This window comes from Hemitrygon akajei, chromosome 1 (genome assembly GCF_048418815.1).
Source record: "Hemitrygon akajei chromosome 1, sHemAka1.3, whole genome shotgun sequence".
Lineage (NCBI taxonomy): Eukaryota > Metazoa > Chordata > Chondrichthyes > Myliobatiformes > Dasyatidae > Hemitrygon > Hemitrygon akajei.
Window position 1 is genome coordinate 46481771 of NC_133124.1, and position 15499 is coordinate 46497269.

General features: G+C 40.9%; 1 protein-coding gene across 1 annotated transcript in view; it reads left to right on the forward strand.

The window, feature by feature from the left end:
* alkal1 (ALK and LTK ligand 1) overlaps positions 1-15499 on the forward strand; it is a 44238-nt gene that overhangs the window by 21869 nt on the left and 6870 nt on the right. The window contains exon 5 of the mRNA XM_073051823.1: positions 13072-13147. Within this exon, the coding sequence (XP_072907924.1) occupies positions 13072-13136 (65 nt within the window). The 3' untranslated portion in view covers positions 13137-13147. The remainder of the gene's footprint in view (positions 1-13071; positions 13148-15499) is intronic.

The window sequence follows — 15499 nt, forward strand, 5'->3', positions numbered from 1 at the left end:
AGGATGCAAAAAGTCAATAAAGAAACAGGCCTATTCTGGTAGGCTGTCAGTAACAAGTGGTGTTCCGCAGGGGTCGGTATAGGGGCTGCTTCTCTTCATTTTATATGTCGACGATTTGGATGATAAAATTGATGGCTCTGTGGCCAAATTTGCTGATGATAAGAAAGATTGGTGGAGGGATAGGTAGTGTTAAGGAAGCAGAGAGTCTGCAAAATGACTTCAATAGATTGGAGAATGGGCAAAGAAGCAGCAGATGGAATATAGTGTAGGGAGGTATATGGTAATGCACTTTGGTACAAAGAATAAAGGCTTAAACTATTTTCTGAAGAGGGAGAAAATTCAAAATTCACATGTGCAAAATGACTTTGGAGTCCTTGAGCAGGATTCCCTAATGGTTAACTTGCAGGTTGAGTCAGTAGACGTGATGCCGAGGTTTTATTAGGTATTGGTCAAACTGCACTTGGAATGTTGTGAGCAGTTTTGGGCCCCTCATCTAAAAAGGATGTGCTGGCATTGTAGAGGGTCTAGAGGAGATTCACAAGAATGGTTACAGGAATGAAAGTGTTAATGTATTTGAAGTGATTGATGGCTCTGGTCCTGTGCTCACTGGAGTTTAGAAGAATGAGAGAGGGATCTCATTGAAACATATAGAATACTGAAAGGCCCAGACATAGTGCATGTGGAGAGGATATTTCCTATAGTGGGTAAGTCCAGAACTAGAGAGCACAGCCTAGTAATAGAGGAGTGTCCATTTCGAACAGAGATGAGAAGGTAGCAAATCTGTGGAATTCATGCCATGGATGGCTGTGGAGGCCAAGCTCTGAGTTTATTTAAAGCAAATGTTGTTAGGTTCTTGTCTAGTCAGGGCATCAAAAGCTACAGGGAACAAGCTGTAGAATGGGGTTGAGAGGGATAGAATGTGATGAGTATTCAGATCTGATGCAGAGCAACATGTCTCAAACTGGATCAGAAAATACCCAGAGTGATGCTTCAGCTCACCACACCTGTCATCTTGTGACTCCTTTGGGTGAGAATAACATTGTAATTTAGAGTTGGAAGCATTAATACTGACAGGAATTATTCTGAGATTACCTGAATGCTGTTAACATGAAACTTTTAGAGGCAGCTGACAGCAGAGGTGTTAGGAATTTAAAGGCTAGTGCATAACCCACAACACTATCTCGTCACCTTAATACAACCATTTTATTCAGAGGTATCGCACTAAATATGGCTTTGTCTGAGCAGATAAACAGATTAATCTAAGCCAGGATGCCTGATGCAGCTGTCCTTTTGAATCTTACATTATTAAACCCTATTCAGAGATAATATGCTCCTGTGCAAAGCAAAACAACATTCAAGGCACAAGTAAACATGCTAGGATCTTACAAAATAAATTAATCATTTTCTAAAATCACATGGTTTGTGAAAATATTAATTTTAATGTTCAGAACAATAACCTAATCTGGACCTTTGTGTAGCATTGTGCTTATATATTACACATAAAAGATAGGAAAGTCTTCATGGGTTGTGGTATGATCATCTCTGAGTTCATAAATTTCAATTTTTAGGCCTCCCATTTGGACGACTTCAAACAACCATTAGATTAAGTAGGCTCTTGTTGATGGCCACCTTTGCAAAGTTATTTATGATGAACAATGTAGGAATTAGGTCTTCCCAGTTTAGGAGTCTTCAAGTTCACTGCTAGTCACCAACAGCTAATAAAATTAGAATTCCCTGCTGTTGCATCATGAGATGGAGGAATGCTAATTTAATTGTAAGAGTATCACAAAACCTCCATCTACCAGAATCTGCTCCAGACTTTCCCCCATTGCCTACAGTTTTCTCATTAATTCATCTACCAATGAGAGCCATCAGCTCACCTAGAAGATGTAGTTGAGACCTTATTATCATTTTCTATTGGTGCTCAGGATTCTTGGTTTCAGTAAAGTTTAGTCTTTTACTCTGATTTTAAAACAACTTTTAAGTTCTTTTAAAACAAATGATGAAACCAGATTATGTAGTGAGGATGATATTTTCACTTAGATTGGGTAATGTTTAATATTTCTTTGCATTCTGTTGAATTGACTTGAAATGAACTTTTCAATGAGTTGGCATAATATGGACACATTTTTACAGCATGGTGTACTGGAGGCTTTTTTGATTTCTGTTCCCACGCAGAATCCAAAGTGATTTCACCCCTTAATTTAGAGATTGCAAAGTACTATAATTAAAATGATGTTTTAGAATGGCAGCTATATTCATGGTAAGCTCATTCTTGTAGATTTTAGCGAGTACAGGTTTCACATATAATAAGCCTGTCATTTCCAGAAGCATTTTTGTGGCCCTCTTTGAATCCTCTTCAATGTCAACACATCCTTTCTTAGAGAAGGGGCTCCAAACTGCTCACAATACTCCTAAGTGAGGCCTCACCAGGGCCTTGTAAAGCTTCAGCATTACATCCTTGTTTTATATTCTAGGCTGCTCAATCAGCACGTTAACCTTTAAGGAATCCTGCATGAGGAATCTGAACTCGCCTTTTAGATAATAGTCTGTGCTTTTGTTCTTTCACCAAAGTGAATAGCAGTAGCAGTAGTCTCTCATGAATGACCATATACTTATTGACTCTGTTTTCCATCTGCCAATTCTTTGCCCATTCTTCTAATCCAGTCTTTCTCAACTGCTTTGCCCTGGAGGAATCCTTGAAATAAGCAGGACCCCCTGCTTAAAAATGATTATATTTACCATTAGCGTGATCAGCAAGTTGTAGATATAATAATCCAAAAATAATTGTCAATACTCTGTTGAGTAGAGACTGAATTTTTAACAAACCTTTCTTGAAAAGAACCAAGTTAAAGCTTAGCTTACCTTTCTTGAAGTTAATCTCTTTCTTTCCCTTTCATAAATTTTAAAAATTCATATGGCAAACATAATAAATTTCAGTTAAATAACAGGCTTAAGCCAAAATAGGATTTAATTTTTCTAAAGGTAGGCTTGGTAGATTTAATTAAATAAAGGTGGTAAATTGATTTTAATTAATGCTATTTACAACCTGAACATTTATTGGCAAAAATAGTAAATGTACTAAAAAACCATAAACCAAAGCAATATGAATGAAAATATAGCCTGTTACGTACCCCGTAACTGGGTCACTTACCAGCAAAGATAGAGAGGTCCATTGAAGTCTGATGGTACTATTTTTAACAGTATTTATTGATAAAAAAAATACACAAAATAATGTCAATGCAAACATGCAGATAATATACGTCGTCAATACTAAATCTAAAAGCGCGGGTATAATAATAATCAATAAGAAATAGCTCTATCGTTGTCTAGGGGATAATGTATTCATTCAAGCTGCAGCTTTTGGGTTGGAGAGAAAGACGGGTTTAAAACTTGCCCATTCCTTTTATGATGTCAATCCATCGAGAGTCGTTGGGAGTTGGTTTCCCCGTTGTTAGCTAAAAACCTTTCGGCCGTGGAAAAGGGCCCACCGATTCCAGGGCAAATGGAACCGGACGCACGTGGCCTTTCCCCTGGTTTCTTGCTATTACGGGATCGCTGGCGTTTCTTCTGGTGCGTCTGAGGGGCTGTTCCCACAGACCCTCTTTTTATCCTGACTCACAGGGTCTCAGATGTCAATCAGGTTGGGATGATGCAATCCCTCCACCAACCTCCCCCTCGTTTCATTGCCTGGGGCGTCGATGCATTGTACAGGATGCAATGCACAAGTCCTTCTCCAAGAGACAATAGCCGGCATCAATGGGTCCGCCTCTCGGAGGCCAAGACACATTCCAACGACTTGTGGATTCTGCATGTCTTTCTCTCATTTCCTGGGTCTCCTGAATGGACTCAATAGTGATCTTGCGATTCTCACAAAGGAGGGGGTTACCCCGCACCCTTCGGCCCCTCCGAGCTGTGGTACATTCATAACAAGCCTAAGACACAATTTTATACAAGATTTTGAAAAAACATTTTCTTACTTAGTAACATGATCAGGCTCAAGTATAGGCCTAGCATGCGAAACCTGTGCTTGGCTTTTTGCTCCACAAATACTCAGTTCTGGGTTGAACTTGAGGTAAGCACACTCGGGTTTCACCTTCAACTGAAATGAGATGATTTCAATCCTTGCTTTTGATGTTTGTTAAACAAGAAAAAGCTTGCTTACACATGTAAGACGTTGAAATCTACAGCAAAATGTTCATTGCTTTCCTATGAATGGCAGATTGCTCTTCTTTCACAGAAATCCAGAATTGTACGGGGGCCGTTCAGTAAATCTCATCTTGAGTGCACAATCAGACTGCATCTCACAAAGTTCTTCCTCTTCTCTCAAAGTCAAGTTCTCAGGCTGGGCAGAAGATTTGGAGAAAGGGTCCCTCTCCCAATCATACACTTGTGTTGAATATGAGGAAAATACTGTTCCATTTTGTTCTGCAGTTCTTCCAGGTGATTTTCAAAAGGACTCGAGACTTTCTGATATCCTTCCTCACTCTCAAGCCCAAGTAGCAGTGGAAGCATTTCAAGATTTCCTTTTGCAACAGGATTTATCCAAAGATTCAGTTTCCTTTTAAATCCAAGAATTTTGTAACTTGAAGTCAAACCATTTTCTCCAGGGCCTTGCAGGGATTTGTTCAGCTGCTTCATATGATGAAAAATATCTGTTAAGTAGGCTAGTTTCTGCAGCCATTCTTCATCTTCAAAGCACACAGCAAAATCTGGCCTACTATTTTCTTGAAAGAACTGTTGCAATTCACCTTTCAGCTTAAACACCCTTCCTCTGCTAAGCCCCCAAATTTCTGTATGTAGTCCTTTGTCCATGTTTTCACATAGTTTTTTAGACATTTTCAAGGTCTTTGTTTAGAATTAAGAATTTATTTAAATCTTACATCCATCCCCAACATGAGGAAGTAAAAATCTTTGCGTTATGACTCCGTTGCAATATACAGACATGTGAATTTAAAAGTCTAATGGCTTGTAGAAAGAATCTGTTCTGTAGCCTCTTGGTCTTGGCTTTAATGCTGTGGTAGCATTTACCAGACTGAAGCAGCTGAAACAGTTTATGATTGGGATGACTGGTGTCCTGATGATCTTACGTGCCTTCTTTCTGCATCTGCTGCTATAAATGTCCTCGGTTGAGGGAAGTTCACATCCACAGATGTGTTGGGCTGTCCATACCCACTCTCTGTAGTGCCCAGCAATCAAAGTTGGTGCTGTTCTGTACTAGGCAGTGATACAGCCAATCATTATGCTCTCAATGATGCCCTTGTAGAAGGTATTGAGTATTTGTGGGGTCCATGCTGTACTTCTTCAGTCGCCCGAGATGAAAGAGACTCTATTGTGCATTTTTTACACACAGCTGGTGTGTACAGTCCAGGTGAGATCATCGGTGATGTGTATACCAAAGAACTTGAAACCACTCACCTTCTCAACTGCAGACCCATTGATGATGTTCAGGCCGAGCCTGTCTCCATTCCTTCTATAAACCACCATTAGCTCTTTTGTTTTTTGGGCATTGAAGGAGAGGTTGTTACCTGGTACCACTGTGTCAAGGTGTCAACCTCTTCTTTGTAGGCTGGCTCATTACTGCTAGAAATAAGGTTGATCAAAGTCATGTCATCTGCGAATTTGCTCAGCAGAGTGGAGCTATATGTGGCAGTACAGTCGTGGGTGTAAGGGAGTAGAGAAGGGGACTCGAAACACAATCCTGGGGGGCAACCGTGTTAAGTGTCAGAGGGGCAGAGGTGAGGGAGCCCATCCTTACCACCTTTCAACAATCTGATAGGAAGTCTAGGATCCAGCTGCACAAGGTGGGGTGCAGGGCGAGGTCTCTGAGCTTCCTGTCAAGACTGGAGGGAATTATGGTGTTGAATGCTGAACTGTAGTCCAAGAGCATCATTCTAATGTATGCATCCCTCTTCTCCAGCTGAATGAGGACAGCGTGTAGTGCTGTGGTTATGGCGTCGTTGGTAGACAGGTTCTGTCAGTAGGCGAATTGTGGGGGTCCCAGTGTGGGTGGTAGTATGCTGCAGATGTAGTTTTTAACAACCCTCTCAATATATTTTAGCAAAGCATTTGATAAGGTACCCCATGCAAGGCATATTGAGAAAGTAAGGAGGCATGGGAACCGAAGGGACATTATGGATCCAGAACTAGCTTGTCCACAGAAGGAAAAGAGTGGTTGTAGACAGGTCATATTCTGCGTGGAAGCTGGTGACCAGTTGTTTGCCTCAGGGATCTGTTCTGGGACACCTACTGTTTGTGGTTTTTATAAATGACCTGGTTGAGGAAGTGGAGGGATTGGTTCTTAAATTTGCTGATGACACAAAGGTTGGGGCTGTTGTGCATAGTGTGGAGGGCTGTCAGAAGTTACAAAGGGACAATGATAGGATGAAAAACTGGGCTGAGAAGTGGCAGATGGAGTTCAACCCAGATAAGTGTGAAGTGGTTCATTTTGGTAGGTCAAGTATGATGAATATAGCATTAATGGTAAGACTCTTGGCAATGTGGAGGATCAGAGGGATCTTGGGGTTTGAGTCCATAGGACACTCAAAACTGCTATGCAGGTTGACTCTGTGGTTAAGAAGGCATACGGTGCATTGGCCTCCATCAATCGAGGGATTGAGTTTAGGAGCCGAGAGGTAATGTTGCAGCTATATAGGACCATGGTCAGACCCCACTTGGAGTACTGTACTCAGTTCTGGTTGCCTCACTACAGGAAGGATGTGGAAGCCATAGAAAGGGTGCAGAGGAGATTTACAAGGATGTTGCCTGGATTGGGGAGCATGCCCTATGAGAATAGTTTGAGTGAACTCAGCCTTTTCTCCTTGGAGCAACAGAGGATGAGAGGTGACCTGATAGATGTGTACAAGATAATGAGCGGCACTGATTGTGTGGATAGTCAGAGGCTTTTCCCCAGGGCTGAGATGGGTAGCACGAGAGGGCATAGTTTTAAGGTGCTTGGAAGTAGGTACAGAGGAGATGTCAGGGGTAAGTTTTTTGCGCAGAGTGTGGTGAGTGCATGGAGTGGGCTGCTAGCAGCGGTGGTGGAGGCGGAAACTCTAGGGTCTTTTAAGAGACTCCTGGATGGCTACATGGAGCTCAGAAAACAGAGGGCTATGGGTAAAGCCTAGGTAGTTCTAAGGTAGGGACCTGTTTGGCACAGCTTTGTGGGCCAAACGGCCTGTATTGTGCTGTAGGTTTTCTATGTTTCTGTGTTTCTATTTGCATATAATTGAGGTGAGTGTGACAGGACAGTGATTGTTCAGGCATGCTACTTTGGTTTTCTTAGGTACAGGGACCATGATGGACAATTTGAAACAGGAGGGCACTTCACACTGGGAGGAGATTAAAAATGTCCATAAACACACCAGCCAGCTGTTCAGCACACACTTTAAGAACGTGCGCATTTAAGAAGGTTTACCATTTTTTAGCATCATCAAGAGCTTTTTTCCTTTTATCTCCAAGAGTTTTTGACATCAGTACCTCTCTGTGAAGAAAGCAGTGTGTCATGCCAACATCAGAATTTTCTTTTTTTACTCAAAGAAAGGAGCCTCTCATGGAGCCAACCTCTGACGAGGCACCATCAGTACAGATGTCAACACAATTCTTCCAAGGCAGCTCTCTTGTTTTCAGATATGAAGATAAAACATTAAATATATCTTGGCCTTTGCTTGTTTCTGACAGCCCTTTGCAGCAGAAAAAAGGCTTTCTTGAATTTCACCATCATTTACAAATCTTACAGATGCTACAACATAACATTTATTGGTGAAATCTGTTGACTCATCACCCTGGATTGAGAAGCTGTTGTTTTTCAGTTTATCACACAAAACCTCTTCAGCATCAAGTGACATGTGTTCAGTACGTCGACTTATCTTACTGTTTGAGAGTGGTCACCTTCTTGCCCGAACAAAAACCATGTGACAGACCATTCTCGAGCTACTATTTGCAGTTGACTGTGCTCTTCTCACACTCACAGAGAATGTGCTACAGGCTGCAGTCACAGTTTGCCAAGGCTGCAAGGGCTTTCGGGTTAATGGTCAGCCTGAAGAAAACAATGATCTTCCATCAGAAATCCCCTCATGCGATTACAACCCACCCCAGATCACCATTGACGACAACCTTCTCGTCATAGTTGAGCTGTTCGCCTACCTGGGCAGCATCATCTCGAACACCTCTATGGTAGTATGACAATCTCTCGCCAGAGCTAGCAGTGCCTTCAGGCATCTCCAGAAACGTGTGGAAGAATCACCAGTTGTGTCTGTCCACAAAAATCCAGGAGTACAGAGCTGGCAGGATCATGTCTCCAACAATGAAGTCATGGAGAAGGCTCAACTTCCAAGCATTGAAGTCATTTTGCTGCTCAGGTAGCTCCACATGGGCAACTCCAGGTTACCGAAAGCTGTGCTCTGCAGAGAACTCCCTCAGGTCAAGAGAGATCATGGGGTCCTGCGCAACAGGTACAAAGACCAACTTAAGCAGCAGCTCGCTCAGGCAAACATCAAGGCCAAGAAGTGACAACAGCTGGCTTGTGACAGAGCACTGGAGTACACTGATCCACGGAGCAGCAAAGAACTTTGCAGAATCCGGGAGAGCAACTGCTGAGGAGAAGCGGAGACACAGGAAAGACCCTACGACCCAAGTGCTGGCATTCCAGCTGTTCCCGTGTCCTTACACCTCCAGATTCTGAGATCCAGAATTGGGCTCTACAGTCACCAATGACCGTGCTGTCACTCCTAAGGACTCTTCTTCCCTCCTGATCTTTGCAAGCAAAGAACCAGCCATCATCATCATTAAATATGAAACCTTTTCAGTTCCTCATACTGCATCTTGTCCTAGCATTTCACCCACTCTAATTTTATATGCTGGCATTATTAGGTTCTCACCAACTGTGTGACTTTTCCTTTTCTGGGTAGTCAGTCCTGCTACTAAATAACTTGCTTCCTGAATCTTTTTACTGATTGTGACTTCATTAACAAAAGCTTTACTCTGTTTGTTTTGAGATTCCAATAATTGTTTAAAATAATCAGCACTTTTATGTGTCATTTGGCTGTGATTTGTAGTTCAGTGTCTTTTCAATTTTGCTGGAGCCATTGTTGCATTTGTACGTTGTTTGCCACAGACCAGGCACAATGGAATAAGACAACTACGATCACCTGTTGATTTAAAACCCATTCATAAGTTGTTTTCATTGTAAAGACAGACTTTTTTGTGTCTGTTGTTGCACTAGTGCAATTTCAGAAGATTGTAATTCAAAACTCAACACATTGAACCATGTGCCTATAAAACGCAGGGGTTAATGAAATATAAAAATGGGCGAGTCCATTCAATGCTTGGAGAATGCACTTCACAGTCCTCATCAGCCAAACATCCTCCCCTCTGTGCAATACAGCACTTACCAGTTATCAACAGCCTCCCGCATCTCATATCAAAAGCTGAGAATGGACTTAACCAAATAAACATGGTCCTACTGTGCACTGCTGTAATGGGCTGAGAGACTTCTAATGAAGTTGCTAATGGGTCTGCTGAGTCAGTCACTGCCCACCACTGCGAGCGCTAGCATTGCGCGTCACACAAAGTTCAAAAAAACAATGATTGTTTTTTAAAACCACAGTCTCTCATGGAACCCCGAGCAATGTCTTGTGGAAGCCTATGGCTTCCTGGAACCCCGGATGAGGAACCATGTTCTAATCTGTCTAAGTCCTTCCACAGCCTCTGTACTTCCTTAGTACCACCTGTCCCTCCATCTGTCTTCATATCATCTGCAAACCTGGCCACAAGGCCCTCAATTCTGTCATACAAATCATTGACATAAAAAATAAAAAAGAAGCGGTTCCAACTCTAACCCCTGCAGAATACCACACATCACCCACAGCTGATTTTATTCCCACTCTTTGCCTCCTGCCAATCAGCCAATGCTCTATCCATGCTAGCATCTTTCCATGGGCTCTTATCTTGCTTAGAGATCTTGATCAAAGAAGTGGAGATGAGTACAGATCTCTTTACTCATATAGCCTATACACCTATAGGGATCTATATACCCTATACAACTTCCCATGTTTATGACTTCTTCTAACCTCATGGCCACTCTGCTAATTGTGTTACAATGACTTTAACATCATTTTGTGTTTTACTCATAATCATCGCTCTCTCTTTTAGAAGCAGGATAACCCAATAAGCTGCAATGTCTTTTTATATTAATTGCCTCTTACTGGGATGAGCAAACTTGTTTAGTATGTTGGCTTCAACATAAAGACCACTTAACAGGAAGAGAACAAGTGTATTGTGAAATCTTGCTGCATTTCTGGGTAGGAACTGTCACAGTATGCTATATACAATCACGGGGTAGCATGGATTCCACATTTAATCTGAATCAGGCATTATGATCCTAATTGGATCCTAATCCAAATTGAGCATCCATTGAATCAACAAAAGCTTGTGAAAATATTTATTTATTTAGAGATACAACTAAATTAGGCCCTTCTACACTGCCCAGCAACCCACCGATTTAACCCTGGCGCAATCACAGAACAATTCACAATAACCAGTTTAGCTACTAACTGGTACATCTTTGGACTGTAGGAGGAAACCAGAACACCCGGAGGAAACCCACATGTTCACAGTGAGGACGTTCAAATGTTTTACAGATGACGTCAGAACTGAACTCTGAACTACAACTCCCCAAGCTATGATAGCGTGCGTTAACTGCTATGTCACCAGGGCATTACCACAGTATTTATCTTAAATAAAACCTGCATATATAATTTTAAATGAGAGGAGATTGTGCATACCATTATATTCATGAACAATACTGCACAATGTATTCATAACTCTAGATAGATTGTGTAGGTAAGAAGCAGAGTACCGAAACCTATGCAGCAAGTAGCTTCATGTGTCATTGAATTAGTACTTATGAAATATTTTCCAGTAGACAGGAAAAAAGTTAAAGAAAGCTAAAATGTTTTGAACAGAGACATTTTACTTCCAAACTTAAGAAATTAAATTTCTAATGTTAGAATTCAATCTGCCATGAGAAACCAGCATAATCGTGCAAAATGCAGAAGAGAAAGAATTGTTCAGTCATGGGGAAAGGATCAAGGGAGTAGAGCTAATTAACAATTCTCTTACAGTTTTGATCAGAATACAAGTGAAACTGTTATCAGATAGTTGCTCTCTCAGTTCCTATTGAAGTAACACAGGGCTCAGTTAAATCAATCCATTGTGTTTTGCCAAATACATCATCTTTCATGCTCCTCTTTTGCAATAAAAGCAGTGTTGTGTATCGAATTTATGGAGTCTAACTTTCCTGATGCCTCAAAGTAAAGGAATTACCACTTCTCTCACTTAAATCTCTGACATTTCACTTGTTTTACAAGAAGTTTTCCTTAATAAAAGAGTGAATCTGGCAACAATGAAAATATTAATCTTTTTATAACATTAACATTAATGGGTGGCAAGGTATTGTAGTGGTTAGCACAGCACTTACAGCACCAGTGACTCAGGTTCAGTTCCTGCAGCTGTCCGTAAGGAGTTTGTATGTTCTCCTCATGACCTCATGGGTTTTCTCCGGGTGCTCTGGTTTCCTCCCACAGTCCAGAGGCACACTGGCTGGTAGGCTAATTGCTCATTGTAAATTTTCCCATCATTAGGCTAGGGTTAAATCGTTGCTGAACTGCATGGCTCAAAGGGCTGGAAGGGCCTGTTCCTCTCTGTACATTAATAAACAGATGATATAGTACAGGGTGTTGATCTGTAAGAATCAGTTAACATCTCAGTGTGAATGGTTTTCAGACTGTTATAACATTGTCATTGTGTTATAGAATTTACTTGGATCTTTTCTTGCAAATAATTTCACAATATGGCTTTAATAGCGCTTTTTAAAAATACACTGTGTATATGAATGCCATATTACACAGAGGGAATGTCCTTTGATATTTCATACCCATTCTTCACAGAGAGAAGAAAACACAAAAAATTAAAAGAAGATTATTGCCTAGAAACTGGATTTCCCTCACAAATTGTGTGATAAGTGAATATTAGTAGTACTATTTCTACCCAATTAAGGGATCTTTAGAAAACTGTGAAACTGTTGAAATTTATGTTTTTAAGCATTGTTTGCATATTTTCTCCCATCTTTGGTGTGTTGGAATGCAGTTTACATCATTCCCAATGGCAGTTTCCTGCAGAGATAACAACTGCTTTCCTATTGCCATTGGATGTCACGGGAAGCATCTCACCCTTCATGATAGCCTGAGCAACAGTACAAAGGCTATCATGGAAGAAGAGAAAATACAGGATGGTGAGGATATATATCTTTACTGTCTAGCCAATCTCCTCTCCTGATACCAATATAATGTAGGGAGTCTTTGTTCTTTGTTGTGCACAGAGTTGGAGAAGTGCTACATCTCTGTGAGGGCAGCAGAGGGAAACATTTTCCCTCCATGTTGTACTACCAGCCTTCCTTCACTTTACCTTTTGTTTCCCATGAATTAGTAAGTGTCAGAAGTGGCTGGAATTAGTCAGGTTCCAATGGACGAGATGCCTTATTACCATCCTTATTAGATTTCTAGTTCTGTGAAAATGAAGCTTGCGTCCTGAGCTGTGATTGAGTTTCAGGCTGACGTGTTGCGCCTGCAAGTATGAGAGTTGTCTTTACACTCCCAACACCCCAGTAGTATAATCATTACTGATCCATGTACTTGATAGGTGAAGTGCATTTGCCAATTTAGCGTTATAACACATCAATACTATGTCACAGATCGAAAGGACATTGGAACATCTCAAATTTTAAAACACTCGACACAGTTGTAGGTGTTTAATTTTAATCTAGTGCTGTTGATGAAAATCTGATTGTACCTGTTTAAATTTGGTAAAATAAACTTCTGTGTAATTCATACTCGTGTACCAGGAGATCCAAATTTTATTCATGGTACCTAACCTTCTGGTATTTCACCTAACCATAACATTTTAATTAAAAAAAACTTCAATAATTCAAAGACATTTTGATTAATGTTGTTCACAATATTGTTTTATAAACATTAATTTATGCAATGCTATTTTGTTTTTTTAATGTTTCAGATTACAAAAGATGTACAAGGTTGCTTACAAGATTAGCTATGAGTCCTTTATGTACACAACCCTAAATATTTTCCATGTAAGTATATATGTGTGAAATGTTTGTAGCAGTAGAGGCTGACATTTCTTTACCCATGAGAGCAAATGTTGAAGCATTTAGGGTTGAGGAAAGATCAGTAACTCAATTAATTTTAAATGTTTGCAATATTTCCAGGGTTCATTTTCACTGCAAACACTTTGAACATTTAAGGTGTGCTTCCTCTGTTTGAATATTTGCCATAATGAATAAAAAGCCATTCTTGACATATTAGAATAAACAACTCCAAATTACCTCTAATGTGTCTAGTCTAAATTTTCAAAACGCTTCATTTAATGAAATGTTACCCAGGACTGTGTTCCTATCACAATTCAGGCTAGTTTGTAATACTTCCATTGTTCTGTGTGATCTGCCTCCTTGTGTATTAAAGGTGGTAGATGTTTGTGAAGAAGTAGAGGACAAGTAAAGGGCTCTACATTGGTGTTAAGTACGTTGTGCGAATATACAGTATATAATCTATTTGTGCATTAGAATTAGTGCATGTTGTTAAACTGATGTCACTGTAAGTATATATTAATTTAATGGACAACATGTCATGGTGAGAGAGGAAGATGGTGGAAAGTCCAGGTGTTAGGTCCTGGCTGAAAATGGTGCCAGGTTTGGAAATGCGCCACTTTTATGTGGACTAGGAAGGAAGGTGCAATGTTGTTACATTGTTCAGAGAGTAAGCCTTCTTCTTTTCACTCATGGTAACAAACAATCTGTTGCTGGTACTCAGCAGACTGAGCAATACCTTCTCAGGCAGAGAGGGTCGATGAAGGTGGCTGCATCAGTAGTGGGAGTGGAGAGAGAAGATAGTAGAAAGAGGAGAGAGGTTGTTGTAAGATGGGGGCAAGTAAGTGGTTATTGGAACAAGGAAGGATGAAACATGATGGGCATATGGAGTCAGGTGGGGGAGAGATAGAGTTGCAGTTTGGAGACAGAAGTAGGTGAGTGATAGGTGGAGGCAGATGGAGCTTGGCGGGGGGTGGGTAAATTGAAGAGCAGATAGGATGTGGTCTAACCAGAGTTTTATGGAGTTGCAACAGTATCTCATGGCTCTTCAACTCAATGCCATGACTAATGAAGTCCAACTCACCATACACCTTCTTAACCTCCTTATCAACTTGTGTTGCAACTTAAAAGGATTCATGGATGTAAATCCCAAGATACCTCAGTCCTTCACACTGTTAAGAATCTTGCCTTTAACCCTGTATGGTGCTTTCAGGTCTGGCAAAAGATACACAGTGCTTTGAGAGGACAGGCAGGTCAGTAGAAGGTTAGAGTGGCTCATTTGGTAAAAAATGAAATCAAATCCTTGGAAAGAGGTGTCACAGGTTCAGAATATGTAGAATCCTTGTGAGTAGAGATAAGATCGGGAGTTATATACAGACTGTGGGCCACTAATCAGGATGTAGGATACAGATTACAACGGGAGATCGAAAAGACGTAAAAAGAGGAATGTTGCAATAGTTTTGGAGGATTTCACCATGCAGGTAGATTGGGAAAATCAGGTTGGTGCTGGATCCCAAGAGAGGGATTGTCTGTGAGATGGCATTTAGAGTAGCTTGTGGTTGAGTCCACTAGGAGAAAGGCAATTCTAGATTGGGTGTTGGTAATGAACCAGATCTGATAGGAACCCTTAGGAAGCTTGAACATAATATGACTACATGCAGTTTGAGAGGGAGAAGCAAAAGCCAGATGTATCCTTATTACAGTGGAGTAAAGGGAATTACAGAGGTGTGAGACAGGAGCTGACTGAAGTTGATCAGAAGAGGAGACAAGCAGGGATGATGGCAGAACAGCAATGGCTGGAGTTTCGGGGAGAAATTCAGAAGGTACAGGGTAGATACACCCCAAAGAAGAAGAAGGATTCCAAAGGGAGGATGAGGCAACCATGGCTGATAAGGGAAGTCAAAAACAGCATAAAAACAAAAGAGGGAGCATACAATGTAGAAAAATAGTGGGAAGTTAGAGGATTTGGAACTGTCTTTTGATAGGAGGAACCAGCTGAGGAGGGGAGATGGATCTAGGGTAAAGTGACTGGTAGCTGATAAGTGGAGACAGATAAAGAGAGAGAGGAAGAGAGAGAGAAAGAGAGAGAGAGGAGAGAGAAAAAAGGCCAATGGAGACAAATTGAGGAGGGCAGGCTGGAGGTAGAGACAAAGGCTGGAAAATGATGCAGAGATGCAAGGGACTACAGATGCTTAAGTCTGATAAATAAAGAAGATGATAAGTGGAACCAGATTAGGGAAGGATAACGAGCAGATGGAACAAAATAGTGGAGTGAGTGATATTACTGGGTGACAGGAATGCCTAAAGTTTAAATTGTATTTTGATATTTTTTAACAGATC